Raw genomic sequence first — 27,734 nt, 5'->3', positions numbered from 1 at the left:
ACACGGTACCCGACAGTGAGTGATTTTGGTTTGCAAACTCATCCTCGGGTCAAATTTGCAGAGTACATTAGGATATGTAGGTTAGTGATATTTGTTTACTGAAATTGTGTTATTTTGGAGTGTCTTAAAATCCAGGTGACCAGACAGACATCGTCTGCTGCTGGCTGGAGTGCTTTAGGCACAAGGGAGAGTTTACTGACGTGCTTTAGGCAAAAGGGAGAGTTGACTGATCGTGCTTTATGCATGAGGGAGAGTTTACTTTAATGCAGCAGAGTTCAGTTGGTGTGACTTTTCTGCATGTACGCATTTGTGCGGTGTGTGTATGGTGGACATGCGAGGTGTATGCTTTGTGATTCACAATTAATTGAGCATTCACAAATTAAACTAAAACTTATTATTTGCCCTGATGTTAAAGCTTAATTAATATCGTCTGCAAAAAAAATATCATGACACAGCAACATTGATGATTAGGCCACTTACTTAACCCCCTGAGCACTACCTGTCAATCTAACATTGCCTCTGATTGGTCAATTATATGATATCTTTAGTTTAATCACCAATCAGACTGGAGCTTTGCAAACAATTCACCCAATTTTTTTGTGTGGTGAAATTATTATAACAATGTTGCTGATTGGTCCAATTGATAATGAAAACTTCTTTTTGACCAATAGGCAGGTAGTTCTCATGGGGTTAATGAAGTCATATTGATTAGTCTGCCAAGTAGCCATTCAGCTATACAGCAAGAATAACCGCAGTTATTTATGTCCAATAGTCAACGATGCACCGGCTTGCCTCCGGGATATTTGCCGAGATGGATAAGACCATCTTTCTGTAATGCAACATCTTTTTGTCTGAAATCCACTGCCTTCTTTTATGCTACAAAAATTACTGGCAACAAAAAATGTAGTGTTTTTATTCATTGTTTTTAAATTTTGTAGAAGAAATATTGAACTTATGTGAATTCATATCAAACTTGAGTGAATCATTATCTATAAAAAATAATATCGCTGAATAGCTTTAAAATTGTTGAACTCTGACATAGTGGACCCTGTTCTCATTTAAAAATTGCATTGCATTCAAATTTGAAATTCAAAATTGGAGTACTATATTGCATCACAAAAGCAGGTAAAATAAAAATCATGTTGTACTCCACACCTTTCAAATTCATTTAACAGGACCGTGTTGACTTTTTAATTCTTAATGTTATAATATATTCATGTATTGCATTTTGCCATGTACTACAAGAATGCTATTATAGTAGATACAGGAGTTAGTCCACTTCTTCCAAAAGCCAAATTATGCAGTTGGATTGCGGATATCCAGACATCACCAGATTTGCCTTAATTCTTCCAATTATTGTTCCAACGCCAACATTAACAAGTGTTCTTGTTTTCTTATTTTGTTTTGCAGTCAAGTTGGTCTTACACAGGCAATGGTCTCTCCATATACGTTAGGAACACCCCAAATGTCAGGCTATCCAGTGCATGCGACTAGTCCTAGTTGGGTACAACAACAGTATGTTATGCAACCCCATATGACACCTGTCAGTGTAAGTACAGTAATATGATTAAGGTGGTATTGGATGCATTTTCTAGAAATTGGAAAATGCTTTGAGCTTGTTTTAAACAGATTAATTGAATAGGGTAAAGTACACTGATCAATATGCCTTTTGTTTGGAGCAAATCGGACATATGGTTTCCAAAATACATCAATTTATATTTTCTTTGTATCCTATTGTTTTTGTCAATAATCAATATAGTTAATGAGCTAAAAGGACTGGAAAGGCTCATTAATATGTAATTTTTGGCAATATTTTGCTAAAAATCAATGCATAAATGTTCAGGGTACTTTTATTTTGCATACTTTTGCCCTGAAACTTGGTCAAAGTGTTTCTAATATGTTCTAATGTATTATATAGTGAAGCCGCCCTCTAATTTGCATATTTGCATAATTAATGAGCTAATTTGCATAAATGCAAGAATTTATCGCGTCTGATGTCACTGTCAATTACGATCCTTGATTGGTTAACACAGGTTAATCAGCGCGTAAAAGGAAGACCGATCTATCTGGTGCTGATGGGAGAAAAGGAATAGCAGCAAATGGCGAAAAATTCCGTACTTTTACAAGGCAAAAAGCAGCTTTTCTAGGCATTGTGGACATGGTGACTTCGGTTAAGAAAGTTTCCTACTATAAAGACCTAACTTTTGAGATGGTTTGCATGTCGAAAGGTGCAAAATTAACAATAAGGCACCCGGTTATAAATCCGCGTTCAGCAAGTCATCATCACGACACTTGTAAACAAACCGTGCTCGAATTTGATTGACAGATGACGTCAGACGCGGTAAATTCTTTTTATCTGTGTCTTTAATTATAGTCACTTTGGGCTATTCCAGGTGAAATTCATATACCCCCTATGGAAGACATGACCTTGATCTCACACATAGGGGGTGTATATTTCAAATGGAATCACCCATTCAGGTAACCCAATTTGACATTTACACTCCCTGTGTGGAAGAGCAAGGTCATGTTGTGTATAAGGGGTGTTTGAATTTCAACTGGAACAGCCCATTCTTGTTTTCCTCTCCACACCCCCTAAAAAAGGCACTCAGAAACAAGTCCACTGCTCAGGGTAAAAATGTCCAGGATCATAATTAAAAAGGTCACAATTAAAAAGAAAAATTAACAAAGGGAGCACTTTTTCATGTTAAACTGTTCAAAATATCCCCTAAATGTTTAGGGTGTAAAGCACATATATTTGCAATTTCTTTTTTTTTTGGGGGGGGGGGGTTAGAAATGTCAACATTTTGGACATTTCCCCCCTCATGCAAAAATTATGCATATCTCCTCACTCTTTCTCTCTCTTTCTGTCACTTGCTCTTATTCTTGTTCTCTTTCTTAATTGTACATCTTTCCAGAGAAGATATCTTACACTTCCCACAATGCATTTCATCCATTTCTGTACATTTTCTGTACTGATTTGCTATCTAGTGCAACATGGGTCGATAGTGACGAAATGTACCTCAATGAACAGAGCACATTAGATCTTGCAAAACATGTTTATTTCTTTACTATCGACCCATGTATAGCCAGTCTATTCTCAAAATGAAAACAAAGGGAACCTGTACAAAGTAATGGGAGCATCATTTGATTTAATGAAAGATGTATCATATTGCAAAGGATTATGGGAAGGGTATCTTCTCTGTCATCTTTCCCTGTTTCTATCAGTTCCTCTCGTTAACTTTCTCAGAAAGTTTTCAATTTAAAAATCACGTTGGTGTGAAACTATAATGATGACACAGCATATCAAATTGCCAGAGCTACATAGCAAAATTTGATGTGGACACGGAGGAAGTAATCTCATCGCAATGTTTTTGTTCTTTTGGTTTTTCAATCAATTTTCTTCCTTTCATCACACAGACATCTCAATTGTTAGCATCTGGTGTAGATCAGCAGCAGGCATTAGCAGCTATGCATAACCCAACGATGGTGCCTCAAATTACACAACATATGAACCAACTACAACTTGCCCAAGGTTCCGCGGTAAGTTATTTAAGAGTACAACACTCTTAGAAACGAGGGTTCTAAGTAGAACCTAAAAGGTTCTTAAGATGTCCTGTAAGCTTAAATAGTTCTACAGAGAATTAAAATGCCAGAAAGAACCATTTAGGCATGAAAAAGGTTATGTAAAGGCCAGAAAGAAACATTTTGGGTTTATTGCAGTTTCCTAGAACCCTAGCTGTCCTGTTATGACCTGATCATTTATGACCAAGTCATAAATTCTCGGCAACAAGAAAGTTTGGTGACGTCATCAAAACCAGACAGAAGTGTTGCTGGTTCTAAAAACATCTAGAAACACCAGTACCAGAGTGAACAAGATTCCTGATAGGAATTGAAATATTTCTTGAGTGAGTAGTATCATTTTATTGGATCTGAAAAAGAACCTTTATCAATCTTATGAACTACGAACGATCCTGATGAATCTGTTTCAAGACCTAGCTGTCCTGCATGTAGAACCCCTAGAACCATTTTTTAAGAGTGAATTTGTTATCCTTTCCATCAGTTTTTTTATCATGCAGAGTTATTACATGGTCAATATTTGTACTAATTACCATATATGCTTATGAATTACCTGTAATTTGCTTTGTTCTATGGTAAATCATGTTACCCACAACCATTTCCTAATTTTCACACCATTTGTCCCCTCAAAGAGCATTGGAAACTTACTTTTTTGGTTGTTTGATGTTTGAAACCATCTCTTTGTTTGTTTGTCTGTTTGTGTGTTACTAAACTGTGCCATTGGAATTGAGATCATTACAGCTCATGTGATGAATAAAAAGCATAGATGTTGTGTTACTACTACCTGTCGCAGGCAGGGTTCCCAAAACTGCGATTTAGTAGCCCAATTGGGCGACTTTCGAAGATTTTCCCTGCAACTTTTGACACTTTTCTGTCCCATAGAATCCAATGGTTAAGAAAAAAATTGGGTGACTTTTCAACATTGGCTCTGTGACTTCCGGTTGGATTCCTGTATCATAATATAGATGGTTAAGAGAAAAATTGGGTGACTTTTCGATTATTTGACCCGCGATTAGTGCAGATTTTTTTTTAGCATCACTACCTGTCACAGGGGGTTTTGTGTCAAGTTTGTAAAGCACAGAGTGAGATAAGCTTCATTTGGCCCGAGTCAGGCGCAGGAGAATAATGATGTCTTATTTCACCATTGGGAATCATGGCTTGGTGCACAACAAAAAGGAAAGTAGATGAATAAATTTCCGGTGGGCCGGTTGGCGATGCTTGAATCAGGTTAGCGGGATTGCGGATGTATTATTACTTTCTTTTTAAAGGTACTAAATCAGAAAATCTATAAAAAAATATGAAAAATCAGATTTTTTGGGAAGAAAATGGATGTGCTGATTGTTTGTTTGCCCACAAGCGACCAATGAAAAAACACAAAAATCACTTTTTTGTAAACTCATAAAATTCCATCATTTTTGCACATTTTCTCTTCCAAAAGTGTATGAATAATTTCCAAGTTTATATTTTGAGTGTTTTGAAGCCACATCAGGTGTTCAGTAGCTTTAGTTACACCGTTAGATGTGGTTTCACTTTCCATATGTCAAAATGAAGGAAGAGCACAGGAAAAAAAAAAGAAAAGATCAACCTACCGACCCTTTTCATCTCTTGAAGGCAAACAAACAATTTATTTTTTATGGCCTAAGACTGAAAATGACCTAATAAGGGTGTAACGTCACATTTTAGTCAATGTTGGGGAGCCTCATCCATATGGAAACTTGTTGCTGCATGCAATTGAATGGAGCTTCATATAAACACTGCCAGTTTCTTACTTTTTCCAATCATTTTATATTTTTAAAAAAATGTTACGACAATTTGGACATATCTGTCACTTTTAGGCAATTCCGACCAATTTTAAATTTTTTTACTCTTTCGTTGGAATCACTGATGATGTGGATGAATATCAAGGCAAACAGTCCATGCACTTTCAAAACAGATAAATGTGATGCGATCAAGCAAAATCAGTCAGAACTCGGAAATATCAAGTTTTCAGTTTCTTATGGAATAGTAAAAAGCATTTAAACAACTAGTTCCAAAGATCAGAGCAATTAAAGAGTTTTCAAAACAAGAGGAAACAAAAGGAAATGTTTCCTTTGTTTGGCTATATCTCAAAATCAATATTTCCGAGTTCCGACTGATTTTGCTTGATCGCATCACAAATGAGAAGATATTTCAATTTGTTGACTTGCACTTGCTTTGTGAGCGGCATTCAGATCATTGTGTATGTAATGACGGAGGAAGATAGCATAATGCGACTAGCTCTAAGATGTGGACATTTCCTAGGGCCCCTTGTCCATGTTAAACAGTCTTTATAGGTCATGATTTGCTGTGCCGAATGACAACTTGCTAGATGGGTGTTATCGGCACTTCAGATTCAGGTCATCAGCCTGTGATACGGGGGAAATAGATCATGCGACTGGTGATAAGTTGTTTGAAATCGGCGGGAGATGCTTGGGCCCCCTGTCTCTGGCAGTCTGTCACTAGAAGCAGTAGCTTTGTTTATGGAAAAGGGTTCAGTTGACTTTGAATTTATGTGAAGAAAAAAGTTTATGATTGATCTAATTGAAACTGATGGTAGATTTCAGATTTGCAATAGTTAACACAATGTGTTTTTCGCACATAGCGTGGAAATTTTTTAAAAAGGGAAGCATATTGAAAATGGTTTTCTTCAAAACATTTCAACCCATAGGATTTCTTGTGCAAAAGCTACCCATTCAAACAGCACATTGCCATATGCTTTTTGAATAACCCCACGGGGGTATGATGATGTGAAAGACAATACAAATCTCTAATTGGAACATGGTACTCAACTTTGGCTAGCTACAAGTACAACCCTGATTAGCTCCAGTCAGAGCCCCATCAAAAATGCCACCAGTCACATAGCAATATAGCCAGTAGTATCTAGCCCTGCCCAAGCCAAGGAGTAGTATATAATATGAAGCATCAATAGTTACAAAAATTCTTTTGAGATATGGCATTAACCCCTGAGCACTACCTGCCGATCTAACATTGCCTCTGATTGGTCAGTTATGTGATATTTTCAATTTAATCACCAATCAGAATGGAGCTTTGCAAATAATTCACTCCAATTTTTGTGGTGGTGGTGAAATTATTCTAACAATGTTGCTGATTGGTCCAATTGATAATGATAACTTCTTTTTGGCCAATCGGCAGGTAGTTCTCATGGGGTTAAGGAGGACAAAATAAAGTCCGGCTGCTTTTATTTAATCAAAGATTGTATACCATGTGGAAATTTGCTCAGATATATTTTGAAATCAAGCACAGGCCACATCACCATGTCTGTGGTCAGAAATTAGAGCAAGTAATGCAGCGCCATGCTAAATTTGAAGATGGTGAATAGAGGAATGATTATTTTCATCATCAGTTGCTAATTTGTGTTTGGCTGCCTGGTAGGGACATTGTAGTGGGTGTGCTAATGTCACAGGGCAGGATGAATAAATGCTATCCCACAATCCCTATCATAGCATTTAACTCCATGAGAACTATGTGCTGATTGGCCAAAATGAATATTGTGTCCAGTTTTGAACCAATCAAGGAGGGTATTAATAAGATCATCTCCAAATGCAAGTTTGACCATAAATAGTTTAAAGCCCAGTCATAATTGGCAATTGAAATGAGCATTTCAAGTTATCAACCAATCAGAAATGCTATTAGATGACCAGTAGTGTCCAGAGGGTTAAGTATTTGAACAGAAGCTTTATTAAGTTGAGGAAAATTAAGGGGAAGGAAAGAAGGAACAAAGAAAGAAGAAGAAGAAAAAACTCGGGTGCCGCGGCCAGACACACTCACAGCCAAACCTTGCCACGAGGATCTACTTTGGCTGGCCAAGCTTTCTGTGACCATATGACTGTTCCCATGATGATGCAATCGCATCACGTGGGATACCCGCACTTACAGATGCTTTGTCAATTAAAGTTTTTTGTTTGATGCTTGGTTCAGTTTGGGTTAATTGGGGGGAGAGCCATGCCTTTATTTTGGTCTGTAGCTTATGGTTAAGGCCCTTTGATTTATTGTTGATTGTTTGTTTGGTTTGGTTTTATTTTCACACAAACATCCTTTTATTTTCCTGAATTTAACATGCTGTCACTCAAAGATTCCTTTTCTGAAATGTTTTCTAAGAGACCCATTATTTTTTATGTCCCTCAGAGTCCCATATTTATTCAGTGGGTCAATGTTTGTATTTTATGCATTGCATGATGGGAAGATGTTAAATACATGAGTGATGTCAGAGTAGCAGTGGCTGTATTTGCTGGATCCCACATGTCTCTAAAATGATGTTTACTTGTACTTAGAGTGGGGTTTAAGTGATTTGAGACAACAAATGGGACTTGGGGCTATTAGGGGTGGGCATTTTGATGCTACCACAGATAGTGGGCATTTCAATGTCATTCCAAAGACAAATAACATAAAGATTTTAGAGTTAAGTGTTATTCTATCATTCATATCGTAAACATTGTTCAACCGATGGATTTGAGAGTTTGACAGCTCAGTAGGCCCTATATCAAATCAAAGTTATGAAACTGCAATGTAATTATCAATCGAACCACAGAAGACATTCTTAGATATAAAAATATGTGTATGCAGTACTGCTTGTCCTGTGACTAACGGTGCCAAATATAATGTCATCGGAATAATTTTCATGCTTTTAATTCAAAATTATTTAAAACCACAAGAGGCATTTGCAGATGTTATGATGTCTTCACAATGGTTTTTCTTCAGTTGAAATGATGACCAATATTCACTTTATTGTGCAAATAATATGTGATTTTTTTGTTGTTGTTGGAGAGGAGCTCGTTTAATGTCACGGAAACCACAGTCATTCAACTTTTGTTTAATCTGGGCATTACATTGTCATGCAAACCACAGAAGACATTCATGGATGTTTTGATGTGTTTGCAAACGTTGTCTTGTGTTGTGATGCGCATTGTAACGTGTGGGGAATTTTTGTTCAAACATTTGGTGAAGTTAATCATAACTGATGTTTGTATTCATGCCGCAATAGAAAACGTGGGTGTGATTTTCTGTCTGTCGGGGTGTCTGTTTGTCTGTTTGCCCTTCCCACTGACCATTCCGGGTAGTTGTTCAAACATTATGTCAATTTAATCACAACTGATGTTTGTGTTCATGCTTTAGAGGAAAATATGTGACCCCTCGGCACAACTGAGCCCGGATGTCGCCCGGATGTCGCCAGTGCCACTATTGAGATATGCTCCATCGAACTTAACAATAAACAATAGGAAACAAAGGATTTATTGACTGTTTTATTGATATTTCACTACTTATATGTCAAGTACTATAGACATGATATACATCATTTTAAAGCTAATTTCAAGTAGAATATTTTGGTTGAATATCTCAAAAATGATGATTGGCGACTTCAGGGCTCAGTTGTGCCGAGGGGTCACATATGTGTCTGTCTGTCTTCCTGTCCATCCCTCCGTCTGTCCGTCTGTCTGTTTGTCCAGGGCAGGATTCTCAATGTTTTCTATGCAACACCTACTGGGTTATTTACTTGTAGATACTGCATTGGGCTATTCCAATTAAAAATCGCACTCACCCTGGAAGATTTTGGAAATATCTTCCACAGGGGGAGATGATATATTTTAAATGGAATGAACACATTAGGTAGCCTCATTTGAATTTCATACACCCTCTGAGAAAGATTCACACTGAATTTTCCACAGAGGGAGGGTGAGTGACAAATAGAGTTGGTTAATTTGATCATTCCATTTGAAATTCATAGTGTGTATTTTAAATGGAATAACCCAATTTGTTACTTGAGGAGAAGGAATCCAATTAAAAAGACTGTATGTGTTATGTTATTCATTGACAGATATAGCGTTTTTGACTTTAGTAGGATCATATGTGACCCCTCGGCACAACTGAGCCGGGATGTCGCCAGTGCCACTATTGAGATATGATCCATCGAACTTAACAATAAACAATAGGAAACAAAGGATTTATTGACTGTTTTATTGATTTTCACTACTTAAATGTCAAGTACTATAGACATGATATACATCATTTTAAAGCTAATTTCAAGCAAAATATTTTAGTTGAATATCTCAAAAATGATGATTGACGACTACCGGGCTCAGTTGTGCCGAGGGGTCACATATGTGATTAGGCATTCACATGTGAGCATCAGTCTATTTTCAGTTTACGTCTGGTTTATATGATATTTGTAATAGCAGACATCCAATTAAAGGAGTATTTCGTGATCCTAGCATCCTCTTTTTATGACATTTTCAGTACATATCCACGAAAAAAGCATATTCCCAAAATTTCAGTTGATTCCGATTTTGCGTTTGCGAGTTATGCATGATTATGTGTATTACACTGCTCCATAGACAATGCGTTGTAATTTCGTTCTGGTGCACCAGAACGAAATTCAAATTTCACGATATCTTTGCTAAACGAATTAATCTGCAAGAAATATTTTGTACATAAACATTATGTAGCCAGAGGTTTCCAGTGATATAAAAATCTCAACTTTTTTTTGAGAAAAGTGGGGGATGAGGCTGTGGATCACGAAATGCCCTTTAATCATAACATCCTATTCAATCAAGAACCATTAATTAATGTTTTCTGTTAATTTCTATGTTTTACACACTCTACAGTACGTGCCTACTCATTCCTTTGCCCACATGGGCGGTGCATACCAAGCCGCTCAGATGATGCAACCAGTCACGGTTGAGGTAAGCTCATAGTCAATGCCATGGCTCACAATAAACCATTGAATATGGTACCATTCATGCAACACTGTGGGTGTGTGTTAACTCCCAGAGTGCACAGAGCAAACTGTTTGAATTGACTAGTGTACTTGGATGTAGAACTTTGTTTAGTGGTATGAGTTTGAGGTAAATCTATAACGTAATTACAGAATATTCATGAGGTAAAAAATGTGTAACCTTTCGATTTAATTTTAATTCTTTTTTTTCCCCAAGATTAAAAAGATTGAAAAGTCACTTAATATTATAACAAGTTCCTCATACATTAATTTTGAGGAAAAATACAAAATATACATAAAAAGCGGTGTATCAAAGAAAACATGGTGGATTCTAAGCTTGACTCATACTATTTTGGAATCATTAATTTTGTATAGTCATCATTGATATGTCATACAGCCAGAAAACAGGATTGATTAATGAATGCATCAATCATCCGCTTTCATTTAGATTAAAATTTAGCTGCTTCTTCATCCTTGTGTCTATAAATTTTTCATTTTTTCCCCTGGCTTCATCTTTTCTCTGATTCCTTCTAACTCAATTTAGATATATGTTTCTACCTGCTGCCCTCCGTTCTCAATTCGGATCGTTGTGTACATAGTGACAGAGGGAGATAGCATAAAGGGCTATTCCAGTTGAAATCCACAGTCCCTCTGTGGAGGATTTTGGAAATATCTTCCACAGGGGAGTATGTTTTTCAAATGTAATTGGTCAGAGTTAATCATTTTGAAACCCATACTCCCCTTGTATTATGGCTTTGCCTATATCTTCCACAACTGGAGTAAGTATTACAAATGGAAGTGAACCAAAAGTATTCTATTCAAAATTGATACTCCCTCTGTAGCAGACTTTAGCTCAATCTTCCACAGGGGTAGTGTGGATTTTAAATGGAATAGCCCAATGTGACTAGCTCTAAGGTGTGGCTATTTCCTAAGGCCCCTTGTCCATGTTTTAAACAGTCTTTATAGGTCAAGATTTGCTGTGCCGAATGACAACTTGCTAGATGGGTGTTATCGGCACTTTAAATTCAGGTCATCAGCCTGTGATATGGGGGAATTAGATCATGCGACTGATGATAAGTTGTTTGAAATCGGCGTGAGGTGCCTGGGCCCCTTGTCTCTGAAGGTCTGTCATTAGAAGTAAACTTGTTTATATAATGGAAAAGGGGTCATGTGACTTTGAATTTGTAAAAAGATTGTGATTGATATAAACTGACGGAAGATTTAATTTGCCCTTGTCCCTATTTACCGGCTTCCCTCCCTTCCCCTCCCTCTCTCTTATTCTCTCTGTCTATCTCTGTCACTCCCCCTCTCTCTCCATCTAGCACCTGTCTATCATGTTCTCTCTTGTCACTTTTGTTTCCTTTATTCTTCTTTGCTTCAACTGTTTAGACACTTGGTATGATTGTTAGCATCTAAAAGTATACAGCTTGTTTCCTTCTATCTTTCAGTCAACAAAATATTGGTATTTCCTGAATACTATTATGACAGAAAAGGAATTCATTGTTTTGAAATTTCAAGCTTTCAACAATGAACTTTGATACTATTGCATTTTTCTATTTTTTAAAATCTAGTGCCAATAAATGATGTTCTTCGCCAACAAGTAAAACCTTAAAACAGGAACTAAGCGTCATTCAGTGTACACCAGTTTATTCCACATATAACTTTGCCTGTGCTCTAAAGGGTGTCAGACACATCATTTGATGTAGCATGAAGGTACCATGATCATTTGACCATGGACATTGAATAATTATGTCTCTTCAATATTGCTAGTGTTTGATGTGTTGCCCAGACTCAACCCTCCCACATGAAATATTGTTGCTGTTCTGGCAAAACCTTGTAATAGCTGCTATGTGTTAAATATGTGCAACACAATATAATGTATTGTACATATTTAACACATAGCAGCTATTGAGGTTACGAGGTTTTGCCAGAACAGTGGTATGCAGAATATGTAAGGAAATACAATAGCAGATAAGCATTTTGACTTGGGAGGTTTTTTTAATAATCAGTTCGCTTCCAGAATACAAAAACAGTGATCTACAATGCCGTCATTGTTTAGTACTCTTATAAAGTAAAACAAAATATCTGCTGGTAATAAACAAATCAGACACTGCTTCTGACTTTGTGATCATAAATCTAAAGCTACATCACATTACATTACAAATTTGATGTAGCATTGGGCTATTCTAGTTGAAATCTATGGAAGACATAACCTTAATCTTTCACACAGGGGTTGTAGATTTCAAATGGAGTCACCCATTCTGGTATAAACCCTGTTTGAAATGCACATTCCCTGTATGGAAGTTTAAGATAATTAGAGGTATATGGATTTCTGGACTAATCCCCAGGATGCTGAACAAACAAATTCACCAGAGTTTGGAGCAATTATGAAAGAAAATATTAGCAATATTTGAAGATACTCTCTGTAAATCTTTGCTGACACTTAGTTTTGCTATTCAAGGCTTGCATCAACTATATTGTCAAATCAAGATAGAATGAGTCGATGATGGCACTATTCTATCAAAGTGTTGATGCATGCCAGGAATATGACACTATGTGTTAAAATAAATGTTATTTATAGATTTATGTGAAGGAGAGGTAGTTAAGAAAATATTTTGCAAGCTGGGAAACAGGTAGGATGAAGAGAAATATCATTATGATAAGAGATGAAAATAAAAACATTGCCTGCCTTGATGTATTTTTTCGAACTGCCTAAAAGCAACAGTGTCTAATTCTGTAAATTTGTGAAACGTTTTTATGGTTTGGTTTGAAAATTGTTGTGACTACTCCAGCAAGGCATAAGGAAGGCTGATATCAGATATGACTTTTCTCAACATCCTCTACTGTTTTTATGTAACAGCAATGCTTGTTTTTGCATTATAATACTGTCAAGATAGTTTTTATGAACAATGAATGTGGTGCTTATTACAAGTTTGATTTTGGGCTATTCTGGTTGAAATCCATACTCCCCCTATGGAAGACATGACCTTAATCTCCCACACAGGGGGTGTAGATTTCAAATGGAGTCACCTGTGTAGGTAACCCCATTTGAAATTCACACTCCCTGTGTGAAAGATTAAGGCCATGTCTTCCATAGGGGGTGCATTTCAAGTGGAATAGCCTACATGCAGTTTTGACTGAGAAAAAGAACAAATTATATTCACTCTTTTTCAATTGAAATATATTTTCAGATAAATTTTGGCATTTTTTTAAGTCAAATTTTTGAGAAGTACCACATCACTTGTATGACATAATCTTACCAATCAGGCTAAATGTAGGATAAATGGGATAATGAAACTTGTGGAACATAATCATAGAATTTTTTTTTTTTTCGTATTTTGGCAAAAACACCATAGATTTATCCACAGCATAATGGACCCACATGCGACATGTTTGGACAAATCACAGTGCGCAATTCTAAATAATAGATGGTGGAAATATATACTGTTTCAGAATGTTAAAATTTGGCCTGATTGATTTGGATTATGTTACGGACTGATGTTCAATATTATTAACATATATATCAGTTTTAGTGGTACTTGAAATTATTAATAAACTATGAACCACAATGGCCTCATCCCAGTGGCTCAGTTCAATAACCTCAATGAAACAATCATAGTGCAAACTTTGACCTCAAGTTGCAGAATATGAGTTCATTCAATGAGGTCATTCAATGAATGAAGAAATGTATAGGGGTTAAATAACTGCACCCTGGTAGATGAGCATGTTGTGGATCTTACTCCCTATTCCAGAAAAATACAGCACTAATTTTTTGGGATTAAAACAATATTATCAAGTTCTGCCAAATGAAACATAGCTCAATCCTAATCCTTTAGTTAGTCCTAACTGGCAATAAAAGAAAAAATTCACTATTTTACTAATTTCTTGAAAAAAGAGCCAAAAACATGCATTTTCTGCATATTTTCTGACAATCAAGTCACAAAAATCAAAGACTTGTTCACAAGTCTAAGCATTCAAAATCTTGTGTATATGCCGAAATTTTGCTATAATTTTCGCTTTTTTGTGTTGTGTCTCTTTAATTAAATTATTGGTTATCAGAATGAAACATGTCTTTTCCAAAAATTAGACTGCATAAACTGAAATTAGTCTTGGTACAAGTCATTGGGCTTGATTATCACAGCATACAAAAACACCCTAAAACGCATGTTTTTTTTATTGCCAGTTAGGACTAACTAAAGGATTAGGATTTAGCTATGTTTCATTTGGCAATTTTTTTAATCACAAAAAAAATTAGTTCTGTATTTTCTGGAATAGGGAGTAGTGATACACAAACATACTTGTTGTACACCATTTAAGAAGTCATGCATGCTAATCACTCTGATAAAGTGCAACATTTCAAGTTAATTTGATATTAAAATTAATTAAGATTTTGTGGCACAATCTGGTGTTCAATTTTCTTTTTCACAATCAAAACAAAATTTTTATAAAAGAATAAAATAATTTTAACAAACTTGGCATTTTGCACAGTATGATAACATTCAAGGATCTGGATATTTGCTCCCTTAGCCCCCTGAGCACTACCTGCCGATCTAACATTGCCCCTGATTGGTCAAAAATACATGATATCTTCACCAATCAGTATGGAGCTTTGCAAATAATTCACCCCAATTTTTCTGTGTGGTGGAATTATTCTAACAATGTTGCTGATTGGTCCAATTGATAATGAAAATTTCTTTTTGTCCAATCGGCAGGTAGTTCTCATGGGGTTAAAAGGAAGAATATTTAGATCCATTTTGAATGTGTGATGATGACTAAGATATATTTCAACCAAATGGGTCTTGCCATGAGCGACATCAATGCTTTAATTTGAAGTTATTCTCAATGATATTGATTATTGGGCTTGGAAGTACCGTCGCTTGTTGCAGTTTACATTATCAATACCTAATTAATTTGTTATTAAAGATATGCAAATCGAAATGCAAGTTTTTATCTGCACATTCTTATAAATGAAGTGGAAGTATACATGGCGTGATTGGCTTTATTCGTTTTCTTCAAGTTGGTGCCATCATAGTTATGGTGCAGCAGCAGTACTATGTGTACATGACCACCCAAAATCTATGTGCGATTGTGACATTTAGTTGTGATTGGCCTTTCATAAGCAGATGTATGTTACTGTTAAGTGGCAAATTGTGTATCAACATGGTGAAGTGAAGACTATGTAAAGTAATATCTGCAGAATTATCAAGATATGAAAATGCTTAATTCTATATCAATATTGTTGACGATAACTGGTAACAATGAAGCATTGGTAAGCGAGTGGTGTGATCGAATTGGCTCATGCAGCATGACTTCAGAGAATCATATTTTCACTATTCTAGATATTGTTTTCAAGTCTGGTCCAGAATTGTAAGATACAAAATGTTTTTTGAGTGAATTTTTAGTCAAAACTGGCTTAATTATTAAGGTGTCCAAAGCAATGTTTTATATAGGACCAAAATACTGTGCAGTCAAAGTCACCTTGAGACACATGAGATTCAATGACTATACTGTGATGTCATGTCGACTTAAAAGTCCCATGGACATACTGAAAACAATATTTACGAAGAAAACATATTTATTTGCTTGGGAGTTTGCATGTTGAGATCACTTTTCAAACATTATAAATTAACATTATTCTGTATCGGTGTAGAAAGAAAGTATATGAGCAACTTAAGTGATTTCAGCAGCAAACACCAAGCAGAGCAAACCGTGATGGTGCTCATACATTATCTCATAGTGTTTTTGCTTCATCGAGGCAGTGACTTAGCTTCATCGGGGCAGTGGCATACGTTTTTTTAATGTGTGGTCACAGTATTAAGTTGGACCAGCATGATAGAAATGGTTCATATAATTTCATATTTTTATACATGGTATTTGCATGTGTGTTGTGTATAAATCTGAAAATTAAAGAGGGGGTTTAGAAATTTAATTTGAAGAAAAAAATCAATCCAAAAGTGCGCTGTTTTAGTTCAAAATTACTATACGCTTTTATAAGCAAAAATACCAGTATGTCGCTCAAACCCATACGTAATGACTAGAAAGTCTGGGAACAGTATGCTTTTTTTTTCCATTATATTGTCCATTTTTTCTATATTTTGAAATGGTAAATTGCTTTTTGAAAGGGAAAAAAATCAAATCCAATACGCTAAGTAAATTTGAGGAATTGTGTTTCATCTCTGTTTTGCGTCATGTACACACATAATATTATGATGCAGATTGAGGAAACTGGCACAAGTGATTACTTGGGTATGGTAGCAGGTACGAGCACTTGTATAAAAATGCAAGACTCACACTGGATCCATCTGTTTTGACTTGCATACATGGATGTGCATACAAAAGAAGCACATTGGCATGCTTGCATCATATGCATCAAAGCATAGACATTACTGTAACTGCGGTGAAGCAAAAACACTAGATATCTGTGTATAACCTACTGGTTAAGGGCTACAATATCATGTGTTTTGTGTAGTTATTTAATAGCACATTACTTATTCACTGTAAAGGTGCTGTGGAATGCTTGAAACTATCTTTGTCAAGTTGTATTTAAAAGAAAAAAGTTTTGGCTAAATTTTTTTTTGACTTACATTAATTTTATGACCAGTTTTAAGAAACATTCAAATATTTATGCCTGTAGAACATAAATTTTTTGTTTATTTATTCTGTTACAAAAAGAAATATGAGCAGTAATTTGTTTTTTTGCAAACAAAATCATTTTGGTTTTGTTGAAAAGAACAAATGTAAGATTGTTTAAGCATCCACATCATTGACTATTCACCTTTCTAAAATGGGTATGCTGTTCAGCAGTGACGTTTGTGTCAGGAAAAGTTTGAATATAACCATGAATTTTTGTATTATTTTATTTCACCGTGAGCGCTTTAGACCCAAAAACCTATCATAGCCGATCTAAATAATGAATTGTAGATAATTAGATAGAACATAGTAACTTTAAACAGTAAACATACTCATTCGATATTTATTATTTTAAATTTTTTTTTAAAGATGTTATCATAGCTGATCTAAATAATGATTAGTTAGTATTTTTATAGTAACTTTAAACATAGTTATTTGATAATTTGTATTCCTTTTTTTTTTAAGGTGAACATCTTCTGTATATCGCAGTTAAAGATATTTAGTTTGAATAATGATAATAATATAAATACTAGACCATTTATTTATAATGTGCCATCTATCTAAAAAAGCCTATTCCAAGGTACTACAAAAATATGTAGGAAAGACAAGCTAATAAAATGAAGCTAATATAAAGAAATAAAAAAACAAATCATATACAACACAGACACAAACACCCTGGCACATACTCAACTGCTGCTTGTATCATATATATCGCTGGGTCAGTGCAAGAATGTCGCAAGCGCCATTTTGAGCAAAATTGACGGATTATGGACATGCAGGTAAATGCACATATTGTAAGCTATTTTACAAGTCTTAGAAGCATTTACTTATATTTTTAATACAATAATTTAAGGTTATGAAGCAGTAATTAAGAAGCAGTAAGTAAAAAAAAATTGAAACAAAAAAATGCTTCTGTAAAATGACAAAAATGCAGATACAACGTTCTTGCACTGACACAATGGTGCATTCTCATGGAGACATGACATATTATGTAGGCCTATACATATGCACACCTTACACAGGGATGCACATACATAACACCCATACACATGCATGCACACCCCTGTGCTGACACTGAAGATAACACAGTTACAGGCATGTATGCGAACGCAAGGAGGCGTAGCTCTCACGGATCACAAACACACACTATATGCTGTACAACATAGTAATATATTTATCTCCTCTGACTCCTACCCCATAGTATCAGTAGTCGTGGTGTTGATGTAGTTCTGTATTCTTACCATCAATTGCTCCCAAGTCTAATGCCAACCCTGTCTTTACACTTAATCTCTACCACACTCTACAGGACATGATCGCCGAACCGTATTTGCTCGAGTAGAACATAAGAAAGACTGTGTAGCAAATAAGACGTTTGGCACGTTTGATGGTAAGAAACATGAGCTGGGTCATGTGTGACAGCATACCCATTTTATATACCTCACCATTTTTATATATATATATCTGTATATATCTTCTCACCTGCATGTAGTGTCAGTGTAGTTGTAGAAGTGGTAGTATTAGGTAGCTAGATTTTCTGACCTGTAGTTGTTTTTTTGTCTCTCAAAATCACTCGCACACCCATTCATCTTGTACCTACCTACCTGCCTGCTCAATCAATCGCCTACTATCTCTGTGACTTCTAACTGTGGTGGCGCTATATTATGCTACTGGATGCCGCTCTGTATTTATGCTGGTGATTGGTGTGTTTGTGGTATGTGGTGTTGGCGGGTCGTACCATTCATGCAAATAGGGTGACGGGTCCGCACTGATGATGCCCTTGCAATCTGGTGACCAACATTCAACCCCTCAATCTCAACCCTCCCCCCATCAGGAACAGCAGGTGGAAGAAGCTGCCCAGGTAGCTGCTGCCGCCGCCCAGCAGTCTCAAGCTTTGATGTATGGAACAGCTGCTCAATCGGCAAAATAGAAAGAGACAATTCTAAGCCATTTTTGAAGCAGGTATAACGTCTCTGTTTTCTCGTAAAATTCTCTCCAGCAATATCTTTGCATATAAGCCAGCGAACAAAAATGTGAACATGCAGCGAATGTTTATCTCTTCTTTTGTGCCAAATGTTGCATATGCTTATCATGTGTGGGCTTTAGTATGTGTTAGCGTATTGACTGGCATACATGTATATGAAGATATTGCTGGGTTTTTCTTCATTGTTGAGAACCTACTAGGCAGAATCAGACAGTTTTTTCCATGCTTGCTTTTGTATATGCTTGTACCCTGCACTATTCCCTTTAGTGCTCATACCAACCAAATCAACTTAAATCAGGATTTTCCAATTCAAATCCGTACTCCCCGTATGGAAGATGTGATGTTAATATCCTGCATGGGGAGTGTGGATTTCAAACGAGGTTACCTGAATGGGTGACTCCATTTGAAATCTACACTCCCTATGTGGGAGATTAAGGTTATGTTTTCCATATGGGGTGTATGGATTTCAACTGGAATAGCGTATTGGTCAAAATGTTTAACAAATCTATACATTTTTGTATCTCAAGTCCTTGTATTGTGATTCTGTTTTTTCCCAATTTGATGTAAATATTTTGAAAAAATTTACAAACTCTTCAAAATATTCAGTGATTTGAAAATAGGTCCAACTTGTATGACCTGCCTAATAGGTTCTGTTCAATGGTTCCTGCATGCTTTGCTAGTCTAGGTCAGTATCCAGCCTACTAGGCATCTGTGGTAGGTACAGTAATCTTGGCGGCAAAGATCTTGGATCATCTTGACCGGTATTCAAGTATGCATATACACAAGAGACTCAAGTTTTGATACTAAAACCCAAAAGTTGAGTCATCGCTTTACCTATTTTCCAAACCATTTTTAGACCAGACTATTGACCACAATGGCCTCATCCCAATGGCATAGTTCAATAACCTCAATTAAACAATCATAGTGCAAAATTTGACCTCAAGTTGCACAAATGTATTGGGGTTAAAGAACTGTGCCCCTGATAGATGAGCATGTTGTGGATCCTAGTGCCTGTAGCCCATGTTTGCGATTAATTTGACACAAATTGGCACAGTTTTAACCAAATTCCTAAACTTATTGGCAAATTGTGGCTGGATTGATGCCATAATTGAGAATTCCCTCTCCCCCCCCCCCCAAATATTCCTAGGAAAGTTTTGATTGATACACCAGTAGATAAAATATACTGAGTACACACCCTCCATCAGGGCAATAGATTTGGTTCAGGAATCAGGATCTGTATCAAGAAATACTACCTAAGAGAGCCCACTTCAGAAATACATAATACAGGATTGCTATGCCATTTTTCACCCTGATGTGGCAGTGACATCAACTTGTTTAGGCAGCTGTTTCGCACGCGCAACTATGCGGCGTCTTTAAGTTTGTGTGTGCGAATGCCAGCGCTTTGAGTGAACGCTAGTGAGTTGAAGCTGCGCCCAATGAAATGCACACTGACGTCAATACCACGTATGGGTGAAAAGTGATATATATTCAACACATGGTGGCTGTAGAGGTATGGTCACAAACTGGTCAAAATGTCCGCATATCTTTCTCTCTGAGATTACTTGTGTGTTATAAATATATGTACAGTGAGAATTTAAAATGCATGAACATTTAGTGACAAATGTCCACGTTCCCGCCACTCAACCATGAGAAGGCATCCACAAGGAGTTTAAGGGATATAGCGGTATAACATTTGCATCTTAAATGGCACTCTGTGTTCATTCATTTGAAATTCTCATGGACGGTAAGAAAACTCTGATTCTGATATGCACTAGCACAGGTCTTTGTGACAGGCCTAACTTACAAAACAGAAAAAGAAAAAATATTTAGTGACTCGTTTAGTTTTCAGCGATTGTATTGAATGTATTAGTTTGATGTGTGCATGTCACATGATTTTCTGTGGAGTTAGAAATAGTGCATGTAGGGATGCAGAGAAAAGTAGAAAAAACAAGCTGTTAAGATTGCCATCATTTCATGCATTAGGCTATTCCATTTAAAATCCACACCCCAACTTTGGAAGATTGTTCAATCCAGCTGGAAATTGGTGCTATTTTTATGTTCTATTCCAGTTGTTAAAGAGGAAGCTTGCCAGAGCAGTTCTTGTGAGGTGAATCAAACCTGCCTGGTTATCAAATTAATCAGTTACAAGGTTATTTCTGAATTTGACAGGTGCTAATTGATGCAATAACATTAAAACATCAATTAGCACCTGTCAAATTCAGAGATAACCTTGTTACTGATTAATTTGATAACCAGGCAGGTTGTGGTCACCCCAGAAGAACTACTCTGGTGGGGCTTCCTCTTTAACATTATAATATCCAGTTGATATTGCACAATTTGGTCCAAAATTGAACAAGTCTGTTCTGAATTTCAAAGTCGTCTACATCTATTCCACTTTTTATTTATGAAATTGGATCTAGTATGGCTAAACCTGCTATATTTGGTTAGAATTTTAAAAATCTTCCTCAAAGTGGGTGTCGTTTTCGAATGAAGTAGCCTAATTTGTTCCCAACTGTCATCTTGTCTAACCCTTTACCCCCATGCATTTGATTCCCTTCAATCTAGTCTTTGGGCTCTTCAATAGACTATTCCAGTTGAAATCCATACACCCTCCTATAGATGAGTGACTACATTTGAAGTCTACACCCCCTGTGTGTGAGATTAAGGTCATGTCTTCCATAGGAGTTGTATGGATTTCAACTGGAATAACACAATTATTATTATTTTCCAGTGGCATTTACAATTCTTAAATAGCATTTACAACAAACAATTTTACATTTTTAACACATTTTGATAGAAAACGGCTTTCTGTACAAACAATTTTGTTGACATATTTGGTTTTGTTAAAAGTGACCCATTATTTGGATGTTCCAAATTGTGGCCTTGCTTTATAACAATCTTTAATCCAAATGTTAACTGCCCTATGTGAATGTACATCAGTAAAATCATATATGTGTACATCCATATCAAAACGATGCACTTGTCGGCTGCTACATGTGTCTCATTTCAAATGAGAGGTAGGAATAAATACCAGACTCATCTCAAGTGGAGGCCACTGTATTTCAAATCACCCCATTAAAGTCAAATGGTTTAGGAATACAGAGCACATCCCTTAACAATGTGACTTGGGGATTATTTGAAGTGATCTCCACTTGAGATGAGTCTGGTTTCAGCTATTATGTGAAATGAGACACACGTAGCAGCCGACAAGTGCATCGTTTGATATGGATGTACACATAATTATATGCATAGTGTGCCTCTTCTTTCACATCATGACTTTATGCAATTATTATATTACCATGAAGAATTTGTTGGTTGTGCATTGAGCAGTTAATGACGTGCCTCTCCCGTGTTTCTCTTTCAGGATTCAATGGATCTGCAGAATTAGCAGGTGAACAGTCAGTAGATGGAAAAAGAAAAAAGAAAATTCAATGTTTCTTCCAACTTGGATGTTCTTTATATTCCAAGCTTAATCCCCTCATGAGAAGTGGGCATTATGATGTACAAATAGATCATCGAGAAATTAAAAAAAAAAAACCTTAATGTAAGTAGCCTCAGCATCGACTCCAAAAAAATAAGTGCCAGATTTATGTATATACAGCTCGTCACCACCTCTTCAGCACATTTGAGTGGAACACTACTAGCTGAGAGTATTGTGAATGCTACAGCTCAATGGATGCACATAAAAAGTGATGGATCGGGTGTGATGAGGAAGAAATTAATGGCTTCCGTTTCAGTGGAGTGTTGTACAATGTTTGAAGGAAGAGTAAGACGGATTTTTTTACCGATCGACGAGAATGACAGATTTATTACGAGAGGCGATATGGATTGTGACTCGATCCACCGACAAATGATGTGTGAATGGTTTGTGTTATAAAATGTGTTTATTGAAAAGTGATATGAATGTTATATTTGTATATACCTAAAGAATGGATGCAATATTGGTGCAACAAATTAAAAGACTGAAAAAAGATGGAAAAAAGCGAAGCGACATCACGGATGTATAGCACACACTGAGTCAACTCATCAATGGAGCGAGACTCAAACCCACCGCAATAAATTGTGTTTTAGTTATAATTAAGGCACTGTACAGTAAGTAACTAAAATCTTGTTCAAGCTTCTTGAAGGAAGTCAAAGTGTATTTTGTTCAATTGGTAGCTGCGGGTTGAACTTTTTTTGCTGGTTTCTACTTCATACAAACAAAGGCTATTTTGGAGAGAAATGACAGGGAACTTAGTTAAGTTCATGCTTGTTTTTTTCTTACATTTGCAATGCATTTGGATTATAGAAAACCAGCTAAATTTATATGTTGATATTTTGCTGGTTTGTTTCCTGTATAAAGAAGCCTTGTGCAGGAGAAAAGTTGTAGGGAATAATTGGTTCCTTATTAGTTTCTCCTACATGTAAAAGATGTTTAGATTTAGAGACAGCTAAGAAAGTTCAACCTGCTTAGCATATCTGATGTCACTGTTGAATGCTCATGGAGCACCTATAAGGGGGATTTGATGTCACTGTTGAATGCTCATGGAGCACCTATAAGAGGGATTTGTTTGTGATAAATTGAGATAATTCGATTGGGGTCTTAATGGTGTATACATGCACCATTAATAGAGTAATAAGCATAATGCTTCCTACCATATTTGCATGTTACCATTGAGGTGAGATGTGTGTACCTTTGCATTGTTTCGTTATAAAGGTAAAATTACGTTTATACAAACTTTCATGCAACCAAAATTGGACGTTAAACCAACGAGCTCATTTTGCCCACTGGGATATGTGGGCTTGAGTTGCTCCCAAACAATCTAAAGGTAAACTCTTATGATGCCCATGTGTGACAAGCCAATATGGCCGATTGATTCCCCATTTTATTGTATTTCCCTCACTCAAAAAGATTAAACTGGAGAGCCCAGACTCCGCCATGTTTGTACAAGTTCAAGCTCCTATGTGTCATTGGCCCATGAACATGTTTAAAGCAAAACCACCTGATTGGCAGTTATGTTTTAAACATGTTCATGGGCCACAAACACATAGGAGGTTTTTTCTGCCCAACGACAATACCTTTGGATTATTTCACCATATAAAGTCAGCACTTGTTTGCTTTCTGGATATAATGCATTGTGGTAATAATACCAATAATGATAAATGCCAGAGGTACTCGGGTTTTGTCCCCATCCCTGACAATCCAAGATGGCAGGTTTACCATAGTATATGGCCTCTCTAGTCTAATCTCCTTGATGTTGCCCTATTCATTGACACACATTAACTTCTACCATCCATCAATCAAGTTCTCTAATTGGGATTAAAATGTTATGAAATGAATCATGCAAAAAGTGAATTATTATTAATTTATTATGCCAATCATGAAGACAGATGATAAAATCGTATAAAAATTTGATATAATTATAAATCTGGGTTGAATTTGACTGAAGTGCAGTCAGTGCTGTCATAGAAAATTTCATTGTGTGCCGGTATGAATCGTGATGATTCGTTCAAATCGCTATCGTACACGCACGCATCGAAAGATATACATGCGAAACAGCTGCTTTGGCGTGTTGACATCGCTGTCTGCAAAAGGCAAAGATCACTCTCCAAGTTTTTGAGAAATTCAACAAACAATGCAGTAACTTTGATTCCATGTTGTTATATGTTATTGAAAACCACCTAAACACTATTTCCACAGTATTCTAGTGGGTATGTAGCAGAGAGTCTTTGAGTGAAAACTGTTAAACGGAGTAGCTAGAAATGGCAAAAGTTTTCATCTGTGTGACCAAAATGTCTGGAAAGTTTGTAAGAAGAAACAAAAAAAAAAGGTGTACTTATTTAATTTTAGGCGTCACTGGCATACATCAATCATACGGTGAAAACCAAAACTAACACTATGGACCACAATAGCCTCATCCCAATGGCATAGTCCAATAACCTTAATTACATAATCATAGTGCAAAATTTGACCTCAAGTTGCAGAGTATGAGTTTTTGTACTCAAAATTTTAAAGGTCATTCAATGAATGTACACATGTATTGGGGTTAAAGAACTGTGCCCCTGATAGATGAGCATGTGCGGATCCTAGTGTAAGTTACCTTTTCAATACAAAATACAGTGTGGTTGATGTATGATGAATGCATACTACTGTCTTATTCTATGCATGTTGCTATGGCTAAAACAATAGATTTTGGGAAGATAGATAAATTACATTGGCTATTCCATTTGTTCATGGGGAGCATGGTTTTGAAATGGAATAGTCCATTTTTACATTTGGTTGATCAAATTAGTAAGCTGATTGCTTGATTTACAAGAGGTTTTGTGCCAAGCGCTCACTTATATGTATCGTAAGTCAACCAGTGCAGAGTACAAACATTGCGGTCATCCAAGGTAACTCAGGTTTGCATTTGTATATACCTGATCCTTGCTGATGAGAATGTATTTTTCAAATAGTTCAGGGATGTAATGTGTATTTTAAGTCTTTGTAGTATGCATTGCCAATTCATTGCAAACAGGTCGTAAGTGTTATGTGTATTACTTGTTATTTTCGTAGGGATATTTTTTTTCGCAATTTTAACTGTTCTGAACAGGCATTTGATTCCCTTATTTCATGGTTTCAAACTGATGCATATGTGACCATCCACCACGAAATGGTAGTAAAGTCGGCTCTAGACCATTTTCTGTTTATTGTAGATTTTGAACGTATGTACTTTCAGCTTTAAAATGACACCTCAACCAGCTTCATCGGACATCTGTAAGTGAAGTTATGGTTCATCAAAGGTCAAATTCCTGATATATTATACATAGTAATCTATATACTGTTTTTGATTGTATCTCAAAATGGAAAATGCCGACTTTACGACCAGTTTGTGGTGGATGGGCACATATTGAAGCCTATGAGTTACACATTTTTTGTAGGGTTCTTAATTCGCGAAAATTATTCCCCTGTGAAAATTTCTCATTACACATGGACTTACTACCTTTTTGCAGTCAGTCGACGACTTAGTTTACAGCGGCTTAATTACTACAAAAAACTTACAAAGATTCAGCCGATGTTAGGGTGTGTTTATTTGTCATGTAACCCCATCAATCATTGTAAGTGCGCCGATCTTGATACATAAAATTTGAACTATTTGATGCAAAATGTCAACTCTTGTAGATTTTCTCCGAGGCCAGTAAGTTTCTTCATAACTGTTTCATGAGCAACATGTGTGTTGATTTTTTTGTGAGTTTTTTAACAAAAACAAATTTTTGAAAGTCTGTATGTGTATGCCAACAATTTATCAATATTCTGCCGTCTTAAGTGACGTTTTACAGAAGGATCTTCCTTATTCAATTTGCCTTGTATTATGAGCATTAGCGATGACAGTAGCAAATGAACGTCTGCATATATGTATAGGAGAGCCAATGGATGATCGACAATTCCATGCAATGTTGTGAACGAGTTGTTTCTCGTAAATTAACAAGTAATTATTGTTCTTATTACTAATGGACCTACTCTGCCTTACGAATGACTCCGATTCACGAAACCCAACCGTACGTACGTACGCGCGTGCGTGACTGCCACAATGTTTATGAAAATTCCACGTGATGATGGTAATCTGCACTTTTATTGTCGTAAATTGAACACGCGCTGAATTAATGATGTAATTGTTTAAGCTTGTACATAGAATACAAACACACATCACTTCCAAATCTTGCAGATTATCGTCGGTTGTTGTACATATTAGAAAAGGGAGGGCGCAATTGATGTTGAAACTGTCGTTTTATTGTAATGTACACATTTGTTTTCGTTCAGTTCCATAATGAGTAGATATTTAAAACAAAAACGATGAATTGTTATTATCATTTATGATGATGTTAATATAAATGGAACCCGTCATGTACGTAGAGTCTATTTTGCTATTTTTTGAAAAGGAGCTATTTTTAAAGAAACGATAACCCTATTAAGTCACGTAAAGAGATGTGTACAAATGTTGCCGTCAACAACTTTTAGCTTCTGAGAAAAAAAAATGTTTTTAGAGAATGTCTAATACATGTAGATAATTTGCCTACCTTGTAGAATTTTTAGATGTGAATTTTAAGACCCATCTGATTATTTCAAAGAAATCAGACGACTTTGAAGAAAACAACCTCGGCTGTTCTGTGGCAAAAGAATGCCTCTGTAATCTCTGTTGAAAACCTTGTTGTAAGCGCTAAAATGGGTATTCCCGTTGAAATCCATTACACCCTCTATATGGACGACATGATGTTGATCTCCCACAGAGGGAGTGTGAATTTCATAATGAGGTTGCCTGAATGGGTGATTCTATTTGAAATTTACACCCCCTGTGTTGGAGGTTTAAGGCGTGTCTTCCATAGGGGGTGTATGGATTTCAACTGGAATAGCACAGTGGACCCATTACTAGTGTGTGACGGGGGTGATGCACCTATGCTTTATTAATCAATGTGATATGGATAATATTTCATAATTTGATTCATTCAGCACTATATATTCACACACAATGCCCATTGTATTTATTCAATTGGCACCCTCCACCTGCTTGTGTCTATGGGTATCCGGCAGTGCATTGTGATCATGACTTCAAGGTCTTTAAACCCAGCAATTCCCATGATGCTGCATAAATGTATGCAAGGTTTTTTTCAATTACCACTCTCCACCTACTCATGTATCTGGCAGTCTATTAAAGGAACATATTCCTTGATTGGCTTCCTGCATATGCTGAGAAGGTGAAGAGCACCCCCATGGTGCACATTTATTCAAGATGTCATGATTGCCTCTCCTCACCCAATGGTGTAAATGGTAGCTATTGCGAT

At 36.3% G+C, this 27,734-nt stretch overlaps 1 protein-coding gene across 1 annotated transcript in view; it reads left to right on the top strand.

The window, feature by feature from the left end:
* The window catches only part of LOC140150075 (RNA-binding motif, single-stranded-interacting protein 2-like), a 321,704-nt gene extending 296,975 nt beyond the window's left edge, over positions 1–24,729 (top strand). Inside the window, exons 9-13 of the mRNA XM_072172077.1 lie at positions 1,411–1,549; positions 3,418–3,540; positions 10,215–10,292; positions 18,786–18,913; positions 22,300–24,729. Of these exons, the coding sequence (XP_072028178.1) occupies positions 1,411–1,549; positions 3,418–3,540; positions 10,215–10,292; positions 18,786–18,881 (436 nt within the window). The 3' untranslated portion in view covers positions 18,882–18,913; positions 22,300–24,729. The remainder of the gene's footprint in view (positions 1–1,410; positions 1,550–3,417; positions 3,541–10,214; positions 10,293–18,785; positions 18,914–22,299) is intronic.
* Positions 24,730–27,734: the final 3,005 nt, after the last annotated feature.

This window comes from Amphiura filiformis, chromosome 4 (genome assembly GCF_039555335.1).
Source record: "Amphiura filiformis chromosome 4, Afil_fr2py, whole genome shotgun sequence".
Lineage (NCBI taxonomy): Eukaryota > Metazoa > Echinodermata > Ophiuroidea > Amphilepidida > Amphiuridae > Amphiura > Amphiura filiformis.
Note: the sequence above shows the minus strand (reverse complement) of the source record. Positions and strands in the feature narration are given on the sequence as shown.